This window comes from Moschus berezovskii, chromosome 13 (genome assembly GCF_049115385.1).
Source record: "Moschus berezovskii isolate FMDL1 chromosome 13, NW_MosBer_1.0, whole genome shotgun sequence".
Lineage (NCBI taxonomy): Eukaryota > Metazoa > Chordata > Mammalia > Artiodactyla > Moschidae > Moschus > Moschus berezovskii.
Window position 1 is genome coordinate 39091551 of NC_142472.1, and position 20125 is coordinate 39111675.

At 40.3% G+C, this 20125-nt stretch overlaps 1 protein-coding gene across 1 annotated transcript; it reads right to left on the reverse strand.

The window, feature by feature from the left end:
• Positions 1 to 630: 630 nt before the first annotated feature.
• On the reverse strand, positions 631 to 19684 carry KLF5 (KLF transcription factor 5). The gene is made up of 4 exons (XM_055426456.2): positions 19301 to 19684; positions 16126 to 16999; positions 15047 to 15106; positions 631 to 2568 (listed from the first exon to the last, which is right to left on the reverse strand). Exons 1-4 carry the CDS (start codon positions 19550 to 19552, stop codon positions 2390 to 2392), a joined length of 1365 nt encoding a protein of 454 aa, XP_055282431.1. The 5' UTR covers positions 19553 to 19684; the 3' UTR covers positions 631 to 2389.
• Positions 19685 to 20125: the final 441 nt, after the last annotated feature.

The window sequence follows — 20125 nt, forward strand, 5'->3', positions numbered from 1 at the left end:
CATGCTAATAAAAAAACAGGATTGGTTACAATTCAATCATGTTTCATATTGTTGCTCTGACATCCCCGCATCACTGCGGGAATTATGATTTCTTACAATCTTATGCTGTAAGATACTCCAGGCTTATTTTGTATATCCACTCCCAGAATCAGCCATGTCTCCAAGGGGCCCCAGATCTTTTCACTGGAGGTGGCATTAGAAGCCAACGTGTAGGCTCCCAGGTGTATTGCTATCAGTGGTTAAAATCGGTTTTATTCTTTTAAAAAGGAAAAAACGTTTAAAAACCCTATTCCTGTTTTACTTCTGACAATACAACTAGGATATACAAGGAATTCTCTGACAGTCCAGAGGTTAGAACTCAGTTCTTCAACGGCCGGGGCCTGGGTTCAATCCCTGGTCAGGCAACTAAGCTCCCACAAGCCAAGAGGAGCGACCAAAAAAAAAATTTAAACTAGGATATACAAGTTACCTCCAGTGTCTACAAGTAATGATCTTGAAAACATAAAATCAGTAATGTATCTGTGTACTGACCAGAATAGGGGAAAAGAAATCAACATTCATGAAGTATGCCTTTACACTTTTGATACTGTAAAAACAAATTCCTCTCTTTCATGTTAAACAAAGGTAGACACTGGTTCAAAGTGGGAATTACCATTTTTATTAACTGTCTGCATTAAACAGACCCTTTTAAATAGTTACGAGAGGAATTTGCTCATTGTTTTTGCTATGGTAGGGGAAGAAGGGACAACATGAATCTTTTAGGCACTTTTTATTTTCAAAAAAAATTGTCGTTTATATATATAAACATTTCATTCTCTCAAAAAATTCTACAACTATACAGCTGTTTGCTCCATTATTTGCATAGGAAATGACCACAATACAAAAATAAGAGGGAAAAAGAAGCAAAACAGCAACCAATTTATGCTTTTCCTGTTAAGTATGTTTCCACGTATAAACATTTTGAAGCCTCTTACAAAATATTTACACCATTTGTCATCTATGTACACGTTTTTAAGAGAAACTTTTCTAACAAACAAAACTATAATTTATCAAGTTATGAAAATTTTCTAAAAAAATTTACTATATTACCACAAAATAAATAAAGATAAACAATATTTTAAAAACAAAATTAAATTTTCATCTCAATTAAGACCCCTTTTGGCATTTTGCTTATTTATTCTGCCCTTTGGTTAACAGCATCAGTGTCACATTACTATTTTATATTGCATATATGTAGCACTTACTTCCTTAAGTTTTCAACATGTCATTTATAATTAAAGGCAGACACTGAGTCAGTGTTAACAATAGATTAACTAAACTGCACTGTAATTTAGGTAAAATTACTGTGTCTCACTGTATATTACATGCAAAGTCCACATAAATTGGCATTTAACCAACTGTACTGCACAAGCAAACATCTCAGTATATGAAAACTGAATCATAAATTCAACGTTTCCGTATATGAAAACTGCATCATAAATTCAACATTCCCAAGTGAAAACTACATATGTCCTTCTTTTCAAAAATGATACTGTTTAGCTTATTGTAAGATGTTTTAATTTTTGAATATTTAACTATCTTTAAGCTGAGTTCACAATTCATATAAAATGTAGCTTGTATTTAAAATAAACAATCCGATTTTAATCAGTGCATGAAATCTGCGTTTGAAGTTCATTTGAGTGATTTATTTCTACCTACCACAGAAATGAATTTGGTAAGGTTTTAAGAGGTATCTTACCACAAGTTCTAACTGTAAATGTATTCATGGTTATTTTCAGAATATGATTTTTTTCCCCAAAAGAATCTTAGAAAACGTGTAATAAACTATAAAGCTGATTTGCATATTTACAAAATTTTGAATAGCAAATATAGGCAACTCATATAAAAAACAAAACAAAACAACACATTTGTTCAATGGCTATTTGTGAATTGCCAGGTATTCTGCGTACCTCTAGAGAATTATCTTTTATTGAAAAAAACTCCTGATGTCAAGCAAAATCTTGACACACAATCCAGCTGTCTTCTTGTGCCCAACGGACTTGTTTGCTAAACACTGTCACATTAAATGGTGGTGCTTTGGGAAGAACACTGCAAACACACCCTGCACGCCCAGCCCGCGCTGAGATGGGGCTGCCTGTCTGAGATGACGGCATCTGCCTGGGTCAAGCCAGCATATAGCGAGCATTCCAGATTCGGACAAGGACCAAACACTTTGGTATTAACACAATGTATTCCCTGTTTTCTCAAATATACAAAATATACATTTCCAGTTTTGTGGTTTCATTTTCTTTTATATATATATATAGAATTAATCGCGTAGTTTAAAATTTGGCCAAGCGAGCGGTGTGGGGCAGGCGGCGGCGGACGCGCGGGCGGCGGCGCGGGCGGCTCAGTTCTGATGCCTCTTCATGTGCAGCGCCAGGTGGTCGGAGCGCGAGAAGCTGCGGTTGCACACGCCGCACTGGAAGGGCTTGGCCCCGGTGTGCTTGCGGTAGTGGCGGGTCAGCTCGTCCGAGCGCGCGAACCTCCAGTCGCAGCCTTCCCAGGTGCATTTGTACGGCTTCTCACCTGCGCAACAGACGGACAGCGGAAGGTGAGCGGGCGGCTGGCAACCCTGCACAAGGCAGGCAGTGCTGTCTGCCAAGGGGTTTCTTTCCAACTCAGGCTCTACGGAGGAAGGTGTGTGGATTCCTGATGAACTAGGAACTGCTCAGGGCATCTAGCGCAGAGAGTCACTGCTTTGCAGAATAGTCCTTAATTAAGTACTCTGTGTATTTCTGAAGAACGGAAAATGGAACTTTTACAGGGTGGGGGTGGGGGGGGCGATAAATTAGGAGTTTGTGTTAAACCATACATTAAACTATATATAGAATAGGTAATGAACAAGGATCTGCTGTATAGAACAGGGAACTGTACTCAATATTCTGCAATAACCTATATGGGACAAGAAGCTGAAAAAGAATAGATACACGTATAAGTGAATCACCTTGCTGTACACCTAAAACTTTTGCTAAAACAAAATACTTCAAATCAACTGTACTTCAGTTTTTTAAAATTGTCTAAAAATTCTCTTTAAGCAATTTTTAAAAATAAATGTGCAGGATGAATCAGTGCTTATATTTTTATGAGCACTGAACTGCTGCTGCACATGTACATCCATGAGATGACCAGATGAGCTTGAGCGGCTTTATTACTACTGTGACAGTATAATTTCTATACCAACCAACCCCAACTGAATCAGTGCAGGACTAATGGCTCTAAGGTGGCCAAGGGAGGAAGAAATTCAGGAGCTACAAGAAGGAGCTGCTCACATCACCAACTTAATGGACCACAACTGCGACCCTTTACTGCAACAAAGTGGTTCTAAAAGTTTCTACACTAGCCACTGTGAAACGTCAGCACATAAGCCAGTTCACTTAACACATGGCTTTCCAAAATGGACTAGCTCTTTGAAATTCACTGCAGTACTCATATACTCACATCTTCCCATTTTTCAGACTGAAGCAAAAACAACTAGATAAAGATTAAAGCTGAATGGTGTTAAAGCTTTATGCGTTTGATATTTGACAATTTCTCAAGCAGATCATGAAGTCTGGTACCAATAACTTAACTGTGGTGTCATGCACATTTAATTTCCCTTTGCAATGCACTGCACTAGAAAGACTATCAAAATTCATTCCATCAACGACTTGTCAAATGCATATTATACGCCAGGGACTATCCTGAATGCTTAGGATAAAACAAAAATGCCTGAACTCATGGAACTTATATATGTAATATATAAAAGCCTCTAAGTCAATCTTCCTATCTCTCTTCACTTGAATAGTGAATTGACATCTGAGCCACCGCCCTACCCCTCTATCTGAGCCATTTCTCCACCCCTCTGCAATCTGCATTCTTTTTAATGTTGTCTTAGGTTTGCTAGTTGCTGGTAACCTTGCAATATTGACAGCCCAAAAGGATTCTGTCCACAATGACAAGCAAAGAAACTCCCAAGTTTGTCAAAGGCCTTTGCTGTTCCTCACCACAGACCAGCTTCTGACTTCACGTAATTGCCCCACATTGTCATGTCTTTTTGATATACAAATAAAATTAATGTCACCTTTAAAAAAAATATGACTTATGATCCCTTCTCCAGGAAATCTTCCCAAGCCAGGTCTGCTACACTGCAAGATTCTTTACCATCGGAGCCACCAGGAAAGCCCGTACTATTTATAAGGCAGCCTTAATTCCCAGTTTTAGAATTAATTAATCCTATTTAAGATAGTGTGTTCCTCTAAATAAACCCCCAATCTCACTAAGCAACCACTAGTAGTTCCTCTATTGATGCTTAACTTGGTTATAATTTTCTGTGAATTTAAGATGAGAATTTGTGAGGTAAATTTGCATCTTAAAGTACTGCTGGCTTACTGATGAGGTTTTTTTTTAATTGAAGAATAATTGCTTTACAGAATTTTGCTGTTTTCTGTCAAACCTCAACATGAATCAGCCATAGGTATACATATATCCCCTCCCTTTTGAACCTCCCTCCCATCTCCCTCCCCATCCCACCCCTCCAGGATGACACCAGAGCCCCTGTTTTACATACGGTAGTGTAAGTTTCCAAGTTACTCTTTTCATACATCCTGCCCTTTCCTCCCCTCTCCCCATGTCCACAAGTCTATTCTCTATGTATGTTTCTCCACTGCTGCCCTGTAAATAAATTCTTTAGGACCACTTTTCTAGATTCCCTATGTATGCGTTAGAATAGGGTATTTATCTTTCTCTTCCTGACTCCACTCTAAAACTCTGAATAGCCGAACTTCTAAATTCTTTAAAATGTTTTCTTCTGCTGGAGAAAAGCCCGCGTTGCTTTGAACAGTGGTTACTTAGTACCACAGTGAAATTCAACTACCTTTCTCTGCCTGATTTAACAGGATCATATTCAGGAAGTTGTAAGATTATTCAGCTGAGGCCAAATTTTTAAAAGACATTGTCCACATCAACCGAGATTTCCAGTTTGTGGTTAATATATTTTTGCTGTCCTGATAACCACTGTGACTCCATAAGGGTCACATAATTCATAACATGACTCCACAACAAAACCCCATAAGGACAAAGACAGAAGGGCCAGAGCAGCCCTCTGAATTTTGTACCAATTACTTCCCAAGGGGTTTCTCTTTCAACTCCTGGAATGAGTATCCCTGAGCCACCCTTCTCTCTCCCTCTCCTCTGGCTCCAAACCAACACACAAATACTTTTTATGTTTTTAATTCCCTTTTTGGTTCCTATGGCTCCATTTTTAAAATGCACACCTCAACTTCCTGAAGTGTTTTTTTCCCCTCAAGAGTAAATTCAAAGAATTTAAGGTAATACACTTAAACCTTTTAAGTAACCAGAAATAAACCACTTTTCTTTTGCTTATATTCATGTATGTTTAATACATAGAAATGTCCTAATGCCGGTAGTAAATGTAGCTATCACTCTTGTCGATGTAAATCAAACAGAAAAAGTTTTTTTGCATGCCAAGTGTTTGTTCTTGTTCCCTGTGAAAAATAAATCACCAAAACAAACAGGTTGGCTAAATACTTCACTGTCATTTAATGCGAAGAGAAAATTATTTCTGATGTCTGAGGCAAGGGAAAAAAAATTCCTAAAGTGCCCTGATTTAAAAAGGAGTCATTCTAGTCTTTTGAATTGAATAATTAAATGGCAAGAGAACTGAATTTTCAAAGTTTATTTAAGAAACAAGGGACACTAGACTCTTTTTGTTCACTATTTTTATTGGCTAGGAAGCAATAAACTGCATCAGTATTTTTAAAAGTTTACTTTACTGATTGGTTGAAAAACGGTAGCCATGAAAGTTCCTAAAACAGTTGGGGTTTTGCTCTCAATTTATATGTATCTATAGAGTATTCAGCCAAGAATACTACCAGTTTCTGGATGTTAGTTTTGGGGCCGGAGCTTTACCACAGAAGCAAGGACAACTGTTCCCCACTTGGGGCAGTTTGTACGGGATTTGTTCAAGTGTCAACACCGCTCAAGTAAAACATTGTAGAGGAAGCTGGTACCCAATTTCTGGCCAAATAAATAGCAGATTCAGGTCTTTCTTCCTCAGCCAGAAACACTATGCATAGTACTTCTGGGAAACCAAACTAACTTCCTTTAAGTTATTTCAACAGGATAGAGCTTTCAAAAGTTTAATTGGATTTTTACAGAATCTCCTTCCAATACCACCAATTTAAAATATTTAGTTAAGCTCTTTCAACATCAACTGTATTTTTAAGTTCTCATGCTGTTGTTATGTGAAACTTTCCAAAGACAAGAAGAAAAAAAAGTGACAAATAAGTACAGCATGAAAAACAAGCTTCAGCTTTATCTCAATAAAGTGTATACTCTCTCATCATCTTATAAAATTACCAGGACTCTTTTACTAGAAATCCTTAATCATTTAAAAAAAAAAAAAACAATGGTTAAAAAAAAAACAAAACAATGGTTAAATATACATATTATATTGTCCATACTGATGAAGTCAATTAATGTTAAGCAAAACCATTACCAGAAGGAGGGAGGAGGCAGAAACAGACGCTTAGCACACACTCTGACTCAGGTACTCGTATTTCATTTATCCTCAACAACAACTCCAAGAGTTAGAAGCAGAACAAGAAGGTCATGTTGGGAAGCCTGGCCTGCCACTTTTCCTCAATGTCCCAGTTATATCCTCCATTAGCCAACACTGATACAGGCTCTATATGAATGATGTAAGGAATACACAGATATTGTTCACATTTATTTAAAGATTCTAAAGCCGTTTGTCCAGATCAGTTAACGACTAGCCTAATGGACTCAAAGCAGGCCTTAAATCCCACACTCTCTGAAGCATAAGACACATCCTGCCTGAGCCAGCCCCCAAGGACACCCACCTTTCAGGACGAGTGGAGTTCTCTCCTCTACCCTAGGCTAAAGGAACCCTAGGCAAAACAAGAAGGGGACGACAGAGGATGAGATGGTTGAATGGCATCACCAACTCAATGGACATGAGTTTGAGTAGACTCTGGGAATTGGTGATGGACAGGGAAGTCTGCTGGCATGGTGCAGTCCATGGGGTCGCAAAGAGTCGGACACGACTGAGCAACTGAACTGAACTGAAAAGAACATCAAAGAGTTAGCAGAACATGTTTGCTAAGTATCTGAAAAGCCTTTAGTGATGAACTTAAAAATCAGCTATTTTTTTTTTCTGTTGAATAAGCTAAAAAATGACTTATGAATCTAACACACTAGAATGGGAAGTTTCTCTGCTTGGCTGAACATGTTCAATAGATTCACACTAAGGCCTTTTCCTAGAATTTTCTGCATAGATTCTTCTAACAAAAGTATCATAGATGGAAATATTTATCTTATTTATTTTAGATATCTGGTTTCCTTCCTGATGCTAAAACTAAATCCAATCAATTATATTTGATAGAGGTCAAAAATCAGAATTAAAGTCAATGTTTAGTAAAGGAGAGTAATATGTACTAACAAGCATAACCTGTACCAGGTGACCTGCAAAATGCAACGAATAAGGCTTGGTCTCTGGCCTCAAATAGCTTAACATCCATATTCTAGTCTGACTGTTAAAGTGGAATAAATTATTTCAATAGTCAATAGTGTGTTAGTCACTCAGTCCTGTCTGACTCTTTTGTGACCCCATGGCTCCTCTGTTCGTGGAATTCTCCAGGCAAGAATACTGGAGTGGGTTCCCTTTCCCTTCTCCAGGGATTGTTCCCAACCCAGGGATGGAGCCTGGGTCTTCTGAATTGCAGGCAGATTCTTTACCATCTGAGCCACCAGGCAAGCCCCGCTTAAGCTTAATTCTTAGAATTTGAGTCCTTGATGTGCAAAATGAGCTCTTATTTCAGGAGGGAAATATTTTCATGCAATTCAATAATCATCAGATCTTTTCCCATCACTAGAGACTTAAGGAATTTAGATTCTAAAACAGCAAGCTGCTGCTGCTAAGTTGCTTCAGTCATGTCCAACTCTGTGACCCCATAGACGGCAGTCCACCAGGCTCTACCAACCCTGGGATTCTCCAGGCAAGAACACTGCAGTGGGTTGCCATTTCCTTCTCCAATGCATGAAAGTGAAAGTGAAGTCTCTCAGTCGTGTCTGACTCTTCGTGTCCCCATGGACTGAAGCCTACCAGGCTCCTCCATCCATGGGATTTTCCAGGCAAGAGTACTGGCGTGGGTTGCCATTGCCTTCTCCGTCTAAAACAGTATACATTCTAATAAAAAGGTTTTTAAAAAAGAGAAGCACCAATCCAAAGATTGAAGACACTCATAGGGCAATATTAGATATCTTTAAAAGCACATAAAGTAAGGTGATTTTGGCTCATTAGTTCATATTTTTATATATCTATATCAGTAATTTTCTATTAAAATTTTTTTTACTAAAGGTCACTGCAGTACATCTCCAACACTTGGCAACAGAAGGGCAGGCATTTCATTTCAAAGATTTTTATCACTAGTATTTGCAAAATGTACCTAATGTACATCCTGGGCTTCCCTGGTGGCTGAGATGGTAAAGAACCCACCTGCAATGCGGGAGAATCTAGATTCGATCCCTGGGTTGGAAAGATCCTCTGGAGAAGGGAATGGCAACCCACTCCAGTATTCTTGCCTGGACAAATTCATGGACAGGGGAGCCTGGCAGGCTAGGGTCACAAAGCCATGGGGTCACAAAGAACCAGACATGACTGTGTGACTTTCACTTCATTTCACCTAATGTTTACTTGATAGAGTATCCCTGTCAATAATGTGCTCAGTTTAAGGAAATTAATTAAAAGACTATATTAACAAATTCCCTTCTTTCTTCTTTTGTGCTTATCTTTAAAACATGACTCACCAATTCCTTCCAAAAAACCTAAGAATCCAAGAGAAATCATTCCACTTCTCTGTATCCCCATCATCACTTAAATTTGATCCAAATGATTGATCTGTACTGGCACAGATACTGCTGAATGAAGGCTTCAAACAACTGTATTCTGCCTCAACTAGCCGTGACAGTTCCTCAAACACAAACACTGTCTTCTATTGCCATACCTCCTTATGCACCTTTGGTTAATCAGTGTGTCCTGAGGCTGACCAACTTGGGAATTTTCATTCATGAAAAGGTGAGGAGGTAAAAGAGACGGGAAAGCATCTAGTGTAAGGCTACCATACTGCATCTTTTTTACCACGGCCTCACCTGCGGCAGGGTTTTGCCTGGTTCCTACTTGATGACCTACAGTCAGGACCACTGAGTGTTATCTGACTAAACGTGCATTTAGGTGAGAACCGTACTTTTCAGCCTCTTCAGAAGGACATGTTCCGAATCAGTTCATTATCCATCTTTAAGTTGTACAAGGGTAAATCAACTCTACGCAAACAAGTTTTCTTTTCCAGAACTGGACTGGATTTGAGGAAAACCAAGGAACTGTGGAGCCCCTCTGGCTGGTCAAAGACAGATACAGAACAGGGGTGGGCATGCCACCCAAGGTGGCAGTCTCTAACCCAGCAGGACCAATCTCTAGGCACCTAAGTACCTCCTCTACTTTTCCTAAGTGTCAGTCACTCAGTTGTGTCTGCCTCTTTGCGACCCCCTGGACAGAAGCCCGCCAGGCTCCTCTGTCCAGGAAATTCTCCAGGCAAGAACACTGGAGCGGGTAGCCACTCCCTTCTCCAGGGGATCTTCTCAACCCAGGGATCCAACCAGGGTCTCCCTCATTGCAGGCAGATTCTTTACCATCTAAGCCCCAAGGGTTCTGGACAAAAACATCCTCTATCATTGATAGTGTTAATGAAATACCAGTCCCTGAGTCTCCTGACAAAAATATGACACTCAGATTCACTTTCTTGTAATAAGAATCGAAAGTAAAAATTTTAAACAGTAAAGTCTCGGTGAAATATTTTACCTTTTTTAAGCAAAATAGAAAAATTCTATATTTTCATTTTTCTAGTACTGAATGAGTCCTTATTATCCTTTCCTTAAATTTGCACTTAATGTGGTTATCTTGACCTGGAGATTCTTCCCAGCTCTAAAAGCTGTGCATTTATGAAGTAGTCACAGGTATATTCTTCTGCCTGGATGTTTTTTTAATGAAAGTTACCTATGGGGCACTTCTAAAACAGCAACTCACCTTAATCAGAGTTGTAAGAGATTCTTGGATATAAATAATACAGGCTGACAGAATAGGAATGCTGCTACAGAGATACTTGCTAAACTAGGACATTACTTTGTTTCTAATCTTTCACCTGAAAAGATGTAGGTCATCAAGTAAACAGCTACTACATTCTATAAAACTAAAAATATCTGCCAAAGGAAAAACCTTTGGTGATTAAAACATTTTACTTTTAAAAACATTACCGTCCTCACTATCTTCACAGCTAATTGTTTCTATCTCAACTTCAGCAATTCTATTTAGTCCATTTACGAACTATCTTCTCCAACTAATCTATAAAAATAACAGGGAAGAGATTCTCTTTGGATTCTTGAAAAATCAGTCAAAAATGTTTGCTTAATCAAATTATACATCTTAACCTTCCATATGCTTTATCATCTCAAAACAATGTTTAATCAGTTTCCTATGTAAATGTTTTTCAGGTGAAAGAGCAAGTCCCAGAAGCAAAGTTAAACCTTTCCCGTGAGTCATTAAAAAGAAATTGTTTCTAAGCTTCTATGCTCATAAATACCTTTCCAGGCATCTAAATCAGTGACTCTCTTAGAGCCACTTTTTTTTTTTTAATGTTAACTTTGAAAAATAAATTTCAAAGCTGCAAACAAAAATAATGTCTAACTGGTAACACATAACAGGCTAAATGGGGTACTTTTTCCTGCAGTTTTCAAATATAAACTCAAAAAAATCAGTTGAGTACTAATTTCATTCTGCAAAATTTTTTCACCTGTACCAACATTGATCTCTAGATCCAAACTGCATGATCTCCACTAAGGATATATACATATATATGGAGACATATATGTGTGTACACACATATATATGATATTACCCTGATTTTAACTCTAAATCATTTAAGGAAATGAATTTCTATATTTTTTTAAATGTTTTACCACTTCCACAAAAAAAGGAATAATTCATGTTCAGAACATTTTGAATGTTTTCTATTTGTGGGGAAGTGCTGCAAATGAAAATACCTTTATTATCAACATTGCCAGTATTTTAAAACAAAAATCTATACCCAAGACATTCAATGGATAGTAAGCGTAAAACAAGAAACTAAATAGGCATTTATACCTAGGGATTTTTTAGTACACAAACTGAAACTAAAAATCAACTGAGCAATAAATCTCTAGCAGAGATCATATATTTTGAAGTACACACAGTACTATCTTCATATAAATGTCATTAGAAAAGTGTTCTACACGGGAAGTGAGGCAGCAGGTGGGAATTCAGCCCCTTTACAAGTAGTCTTGGGCTAGAAATCTTTCCAAGGCTTACTGTGAAATTCTTTCTTAAACAAGGAATCCCGAATACAGCTGTGAGATTCTAACAGGACAGTGCTTCACCCACAGTCCACTTTGTGTTATTTGTATGTTTCCATTTTCTTTTTGGGGGGGGTGTTTCCAACTGTCCTTCTCTTGTCAATTCTGGGATCACGCAGTCCACATGTAGCAACCTGGGCACAGAGTCTGGATCTAAGGGCTACCGACACTGCCTCCCAGTGTGTGTGCTGCTCAGACTCTGAACAACTGCTCACTTTCTGCCCTGCTCCAGACAGCTGACGAATGACCGTAAAACCTTACCATACCCTCTTCCCCCAACTGCTTTACCATATACTCCAGGGCTAAGTGCACAGCCACACACGTGACTAAAACTACTCAGATTTCAAACATTGGTATTCAGAGTGCAGTGTTTGCTTTTTCAGAACTCTTTCTTTAGAAAGTAAGTACTTTTTACTAAAGTGTAAACACAATTTTCAAAGAAATTTCCACACTCAATGTAAAAGCAGCATTTCAACTCATGGGACTCTTAGGCATACCAAGAAACTAGCATCGGGTGATAAACGTTTTTAATTTCTTGCCAATGTGCTTTTTAAAATGCTGTTAAAAGGACAAATATTTTTATTTGGAAATATACACTTCGTGACACTGTTGCTTAAGTAGTCATACTTATTTCTAATCAGAGGCGCGACATATATATATATATATATATATATACATGTTAGAACTAACACACAAACACTTCCACACAGGTAATAAGGATATCCTTATAGGCCAATAAGTATGTTATCACATATACATAAAGACACAGCATGTTTTTTACGATTTTTCCCCTTAGAATAGAGGCAACATCAATTTCCGGTATTTTGTCTAACCATAAAGAGTTCTGTCTTATTTTTGTATATTCTTTCTGAATAAAGAAAGCAAAATGTATAAGCTCAGAAAAACTTGAATTCTATGAGACTTCTAACTGCTATTTTCTACTCTTTCATCTCGAATTTTTTAAAAAAATGTCTTGTTTGGGAAAGACTATGTCCTTATGTTCGGTTTATAAGTCGAGAAGCATTTGCAATCTAAAAATCCAAAATAAGCAATTGAACAGAACTCAGGCGTATGTTGTTTTAATTGCTTAAAACATTTTAAAAACATCAGGTAACTTGACATTTTAAAGCAATTACAATTATTTTCTAAGGAAGTCCTAGGGTCCTGTACATTCTGCCTAAAGTGGCAATCATTAAAAAAAATTTTATATCAAAAATACAATATCAACATCTCCATATAAATTTTTAAAGTCCTCTAACAAAAAAAGCTAATTACATTGAGAGAAGTTATTTAGAAATACCTGGGCCTTTAAAGGAAGAAGAAAAAAAAAAACTTCGCTAGCTTCAGATACATTCATTAAAAAACGACAGGGTGGGGAGGATGCAATGAGAGCGCACAGGTAATTTTCAAAGGCATTGTGCAGAAACTAAAAATGAGGAGAAAACAACCTCAATGCTCTATGATTACCCAAGAACGGGTTTAGCCAGATGAACAAGTTTGCCACAAACCCTCCTCAAGGCATCTGAAAGACTATCAAACAAAACTTTATTAAACTGGATTACGGGGTCTCACTCATCAGATGTCAATGGACACACATTTATGATCGGGTGGAAAAGTCGATGCATGGGATTCAAACTAGGCCTACATCTTCTTTTTAGTTGGTTTTTATCTTTTTCAGTATAAGCATCATTACGACAACCCACTATTAAATTTCCCTGCCAGCAGGTCAAGTTCCAGAATCCCAGGTATAAGCATTCAGAGCACTAAACCCTGCCAGGGGTTGCAAGGCCATTTAGATATGCCCTGACTACATCCCGGCAACAAGCAGTTGATTGCATCGATATATGGAATCACACTCCTCCTTTATTAGCAGACTTTAACCTCAGGAGAAACACTGTTTCCTCTTTCCTATCTCCCATTTCAAGGACTTTCAAAGGAGAAAGGACAAGAGCTCAAAAGTTCTGAAGTTATTTCCTCTTCTCCTTAATCATAATTCAGGTGAAAACCCATTTTCAATGTTTCTTCTTAAATATATAATGCATATTCTATAAAAGCATAGTTTAGTATTTCTATAGAGACTGTTTTCATGGTCTTGTCATTTGTATGCTGAAAACTTCAGATTGAGTTTACATGCTTAATGGGTGTTTGTTTAAGTATAAATATAACTTCTACTTAGGGATTAGGAGATAGCCTTTTGTCTACCTAAAAACTTCAGGTTGAAACAACCCACTGGTTTCACTGATAAATACAGGAGATGTCTTTTCTTTAAAAGCAATTTCTCAGTAAGCCCTGGAATCGACCACATTGTCACCAACACTATTTAGATTTTAAGTAGTATTTATCACTGCGATATCAAGCAATACTTCCTAATGCGCATATGAAATTTCTGCAGCCATGTTCCTCTTTGAGCTCTATCTCAGCACTGACCTTTGTTCAAAGGCTTTTTACTTTTTAATGCAGCAGTTAGAGATAACTACTTCATTTATCAAAACTCAATTTCCATAGTAACATCTAGCCTGGGGAGATTCAAGTCCTCACACTAATCCAGCAGCCCATTCAAAGGAACTGTTGAATACTTTGGTTTCCATAGCAATGATGGAATAAAACATTTTGCTAGGTCATTGCTTTTATTAGCAAACTTATTCTCTGAACTTTAGGTTAAAGCTGCATTTTCGGAGAGGAAAAAAAACACAATCACTTTGTACAGGTTCTTTCCTTTAGGCCTATCCTTTCAAGAAAATCACTGATGGTAACCACCTATAGTTTTAAAAATACTTTGGGTATTTGGAGATTTTTACAGCTTGCCACCACCTAATTTCATCCTCAAATAAGTTCTGATATAAAGTTCTGAAATTAAAAAGCATTTTAAAATGAGTGTATAGATCTGACAAAAGTTTTTATAAAATTATAGGTGCTAAACATTTTAAACACGGATGAGATATTAGCTGAAATAAAGTCTCTCCAATGTATAATATGGACTAGGGTAGAACATAAAATAACTTTTAAACCGCGACCCTACTTTTGCCTGATTTTAGTATTTTTCAATTTCCAGCCCATCTTTTACCAGCAGGGAAAACATGCTAAACAGATATTTTAGGCTCAGGTGAAATTAAGATAATTTATTAAGCAATTACGCTTTACCTGCTAAATGGAAAAGGCTTTAGTGTTTGATGTAGTTTTATAGAAGCCAACTGATTTGTTACAGAGGGAAAAAATGAGTTAAATTTTTTTCCTACAAGATAGGAATAGCAGTGCCATTAAAGTTTTAAAATCCATTAGTAAACATCGTTGTTTATGTTTGGGAGCAATTAATTCTATGTGAGGTGACAGGGCAAGGCCTTAATGAGGGAACATCAGCCTTCCTGGAACCAAAGTTTTTTCACTGAACTGAATTTTGAGCCAAGCCAGTGCTGAAAAAGGTAAGCCATTAAAAAATAAAAGTTGACAGAAGAAAGAGGAGATCAAACATGTGCTGGCTTTTAAAAGGATGAATACCACTTATACTATTTACACAACTCACAAAATTAACAAGAAAATTACATACCAGTATGAGTCCTCAGGTGAGCTTTTAAATGAGAAGACTTTGTATAAACTTTTGTGCAGCCTGAAATAAAGGAGAAGAACAGCGTGTCATTCTGGAGATCCTTTTGAAATCTTTACATCTGATGATTCAGTGTTTAAAATCGGGCTTTAAAGATGAAATCTCTCATGCAAGGAGATATTTGAAGCTTCAGTTTTAAGAGATGTTTTAAAGCATACTCCCCTATTACCTGATTAAAGGTATAAAGTGATTTGCTTTATGTTTCACTTTAGCAGAAAGAGAGCAGACAATCAAGCCAAACTACAAATAAATGGAAAATCTATGTTTATACCAGTAGGTGCTTTATACTAGTAACTCATACCTCAGTGATTTAAAAAATTTTAATGGCTCTAGAGCTGACAATGTTAAACCATTATCCAAGATGACTGCAATTTTCTGTACTCCCACATTTCTTGTTTTTTCATTTAGTATGTCATGTCATATCATGTACCACAGTCAATAAATTATACCCTGTATTAATCATAAACTAGCTTATGCCAGCAACTTGTAGATATATTCATCACAGTCATCAATTTATATTTTGGGCCACATATCTCATTCAAGAAACAGCATATGCTCACATGCTATCAGAACCAACCTTGAAATCTATTCTGTAGATGGTCTTGTCTTGCACCAAACCACTCTTCACTATCACCCCTTCTTTTCCCCTGTTACTTAAGTAATCCCTTTCCAGGTTACTTAATTTAGAATTAGGAACTCCAATTTAGATTGCTACAGTAAACAAAGTAAGTGTAGCAACTCTAATGTATTTAACATTAAAAAGAAAAGAGTCCAGTAACTTTTTTTTTCCCCATAATATTCCAAACTTTTTTTTTTACTACATCAAATAAGCACAAAGTAACTAAACGGTTACTTGGGTAAGGCACTGGAGATTGGGAAGCAGAGCAGAGTAGGTGAATTTTTTCAACCACTACTGTCAACCACTTCTCTCCCATGTAAAGTTGGAATGTGAGGTGGGAAAATGGCACACACGAACACACTAAACACACACATTGATTCTTTAACCAGGTAGGATTACATACCTGGGTAATCGCAGTAGTGGATGCGCCGTTTCTCCAGATCGGGATTACTCCTTCTATTGTATCTGACAGGCTGGATGTTTTGCGAAGTAACTGGCAGGGTGGCAGGTAAATTTGGATTATGAATTGCCAGTTTAGAAGCAATGGTAGCAGCATAGGATGGAGGTGGGGTTAAATTCTGAAGCATCTCTGCTTGTCTATCTGGACTTCCAGGCTCTGAGCTTGGTGGTGACGGGGGGAAGTAAGTGGCCTGCTGGGGAAGAAACTGACTTGGCATGGTATATGTGCAAGGGGGCATGCTCTGGAATTGCTTCATGGCGGTCGGCGGGACGGCGGAGGTGTGAGTGTTAAGGCCTGCCATGGCGGCCGACATTGAAACGTTAAGAGTGTCCATTACTGCTGTCTGGTTGGTAGAACTGGGCATATCTAGATCCGGTGTATTCAGAAGCTGGTACAGATGGCCCTGCTGGGGAGGGACAGAAAGATGAAGGTCTGGTGTAGGAAGTTCTTGTTTGATGAAAATATTGTTCACCTCTGGAGCTGCGGTCTGGTGGGAGCTGAATATGCTGGTGAACTCGGGGAGGGCCTGGGTTGGGGCCGGAGGAGGGGCTGTCGTCTCACTCTGGTGGTTGAAAATGGTAACAGGTTCTGTCTTGATGTGAGTTACACACGGTCTCTGGGATTTGTAGAGGCCAGTTCTCAGGTGAGTGATGTCAGGGAGGAAGACGTTCATGTTGATACTGTAAGGTAACCCTTCACTGTCAGTGAAGAACTGGTCTACCACTGAGGCACTGTCTCGTCTGTACTTTTTATGTTCTGGAATTATAGAAACTGGAGGAAGCTGAGGTGCCAGGTACTTCTCCATTTCACATCTTGTCTAAAAAAGAAGAGACAGAAACATGTATAATCCCCCCAATTCATCATCTCGGGAAGAACAAACCGTGCTTACTAAAAATTTCCAACAATCTCTATGAAAAGTGCCAAGGCAAACTCCTAAGTGTTGCTTATAAACATATCAGGTTTGTCAACTGTGTAACAAATGGTTCACCAAAAACCTTACGAAACTGTGTATAACAAGTGTTTGCTAAAATCGCCCCCAGTCAACCCCAGACAAAAAGTGAAAGAGAAAAATCAAGAAGAAAAAGGAAGCAAAGAGAAAAAAATATTCCTTTCTGATGCAATAATAAAGTATACTTTATCATCACTAATACACAAGCAGGATTCTCTGCTCCATTGCAACTGAAAATACAGTATTGTAATAAGGCCAAGTTATCTCTATCTTACATGTCATATAGGTAAATCCAGTGGTTGAAAAGGGAAAAAAAAACCTCAGTAAACCTTTATGGTTAAGGTTAATATTGCAAAATTTCTTTTTTTTTTTTTTTTGCTTGGGTAGATTTTGCTGAAATAGCTAATATAAAACATATTCTTCAGCTATTTAAGTGCCTTTTCCAGTTTACAGTTCAATGGAAACTTAAATACAATGTTTTGAGCAAAACATAGTAGCCACTGAGAGAACAAACCAACTTCTCCTCCAGTTTGATCTAAATGTTGATTTTAATCAGCAGATTCTGTAATTGGTTAATATGATAATGAAATGTTCCTATTCATATCCCTATCTAAAACAGATCTTTAATTACCTAGGGGAAAACCATTCCTTTGGTAGAGTGGTGCTAAGGGGCCGTGGGTGGAGGGAGGCTGCTAGTAGCCAGCACAGTCATCAGCCAAACATTTATCGTGGACTTCTCAGAGGGCCAATGCTACATTCCCCCTCACTCTGTAAAAAGCTCAGTCATCCCTTATCCTCCTGTGTCTTCTAAGCAGCAAACTGACAAATGCCCACATGGTTTTAAAACGGTGATTTTTCTTTAGGACACAATCCAGCTTGTAACTGGTCTCCTCAGTCTTTTGCAGCTATCATCTTTCCCAGTCTAACACAAACTTCTAAAATTTTTAGCACTGAAAGGAAATCTCAACAGAAACACACATACGAAACAACACCCCCAAGTAGATGCTCACAGAATTATTAACCGTGGCATTTTAACAAGTGAATAAGTCTTTTTTTTTTTTTTTTGCTACTACTTAATTTCATCTATCAGACCCCGAATCATTTTGGGTGGATATAGATTCGGGTTTCCGCAAAGATACGATTTAAAAATAAAAACGCGCTGGTCTTGTGAGTCACATCTCTGACAAATGCCACTGCCCCTGTCACAGCACGGTGACACTCTCAGACCCCCGGAGCAGGAGCTGGGTATAGCGAATACACAGTATACCAAGGGGGTATTAAATGAGGCGTCTTGAAATAAACCGAACTAAACCCTTTCGTGCGCTTTGCTCCCATGGTGGTTAGTGGTTTCTGATTTTAGCTCTTCCAGCTGTTTGCATGTGGGTATGTTTCCAATTTTTTTTTTTCCCTGGGACAGGCTAAAAGTCCCGGGAAGTTTTTTCTGGGCTATATGACTCCCTGCGTGGGCGAAAGAAACAGGCGGTTGCTCTAATTCGGCTGCCGGGCAAGTGTAAAAGCCAACTGCCAGCTTTCAACGCGGCTCCGGGAGGAAATTTACGCGCAGATGAAGAAAACAACACCTCCTGGTCCTTTTTTTTTTTTTTCTTTCTGTTCTAAGGAAAAATAAGCGCTCCAACACCACCTTAGCTTTTCTAACTCCCGTTTCCCAAAGGAGCCCTACGATCGCGTCTAAAGCAGGTTGCACCAAGCGATATAAAACTAGCACCCCAAGGGGCCTCTCTCCAGTCCGCCCCCCCCCATCTGCGTTCCCACTGAATCCGGGACGCCGTGGGTCGGGACAGCGGATGACCTCCAAGGCCAGGGCAGCGGGAGGCGGCGGATTTAGGGGACACATGCAATTGAGGACCGGCGTGAGGAACGAGCTTTCATCCCCCAAATGGTAGAAAAACAACTAAGGTGCGCGTGAGCACCAGTTCCCTCCTGAACCTTTCCCGGACAGAGCTGCCAGGGCAGACTCCCCATAGACCCCCTCCTTCGGGTGCCCCCACCAGGCCAGGAGGGCAGGGCGGGGCTGCACCCAGCCCTGGGCCGCGGTGCGCCCCGCCGCGCGCCCCAGCCTGGAGCGGCCCCTGTCGCCCGCGCGCCGCAGCGGCGGGACACGCCCGAGGCCCGGGAGGGAGGCGGAGGGAGGAGAGCGGCTCTTCCTACCTGGACCAGCTCCTCGGCGGGCAGCCGCGGGCCCGCGGCGGGCGGCGGCGCCGGCTGCGGCGGCGCGGGCTGCGCCTGCGGGTGGTGGTGCGGGTGCTTCAGCTCGTCGCCGGGGAAGAGCGCCGCGTCGCGGGCCGGGTTCGCGGCGCCCAGCACGGGCTTGAGCTGCGCGAACACCGGCTCGTCCTGCGGGGCCGGCGGCTGGGGCACGGGTCCCAGGCGGGCGCTCATGGTCAGCACCCGCGTAGCCATGGGCACTCGGGGCTGGGGGGGCGGCTCCGGGCGCGGGGCGCGAGTCGAGCGCGCTTCCCACGTCGCCCACGCTGCTCGGGTCGGCGAGCCTGGCTCCGGACGGAACCCTCAGCTCACAAGCAGGCGCGGTTTTCAAAGGCGCGCACGAAAAGCCAAACTCTTCCGCCCCGCCACGCGTAAACGCCGACGTCCACCCGGCCACCACTTTCTCCCGCCCCGCCCCACCGCGCTCCCTAGCTCCCCGGAGTCCGCTCCCGCCACTGCCTGCCTCCGCCAGCGAGCTGCTAGCGCGCGTACCTGCCCCGCGACTACTGACACTTGACGCCCGCCTCTATTTTACCCAACTCCGGGGAGGCGGGGCCAGCCAGCCAGACTGGCAGCGCTCCGACGAATCTCGGGGCCCCGAAGCTGGCCGGGCCCGAGCGGCTAGCCTATGAAAAGGGAGAAGCTCGCTCAGAGCCCCGCCTCCGTCAGGAGGACCGCACCCCTTTCGGGCCACGAGCTTCGCGCGCAGGGCGGCCGCGCAGTTTGTACACAACCTCTCTGACAGATTGGGCTGGCGGAGACGGGGGC

What these genes read in the sequence shown, in the direction of transcription:
- KLF5 (XM_055426456.2), bottom strand. Translation starts at nt 19,552, where the DNA reads ATGGCTACGCGGGTGCTGACCATGAGCGCCCGCCTGGGACCCGTGCCC. An exon ending in CCACTACTGCGATTACCCAG is followed by an intron (nt 15,107 to 16,125) that starts GTATGTAATCCT and finishes CCTTTATTTCAG; the next exon opens with GCTGCACAAAAGTTTATACA. An exon ending in TCACCTGAGGACTCATACTG is followed by an intron (nt 2,569 to 15,046) that starts GTATGTAATTTT and finishes TCTGTTGCGCAG; the next exon opens with GTGAGAAGCCGTACAAATGC.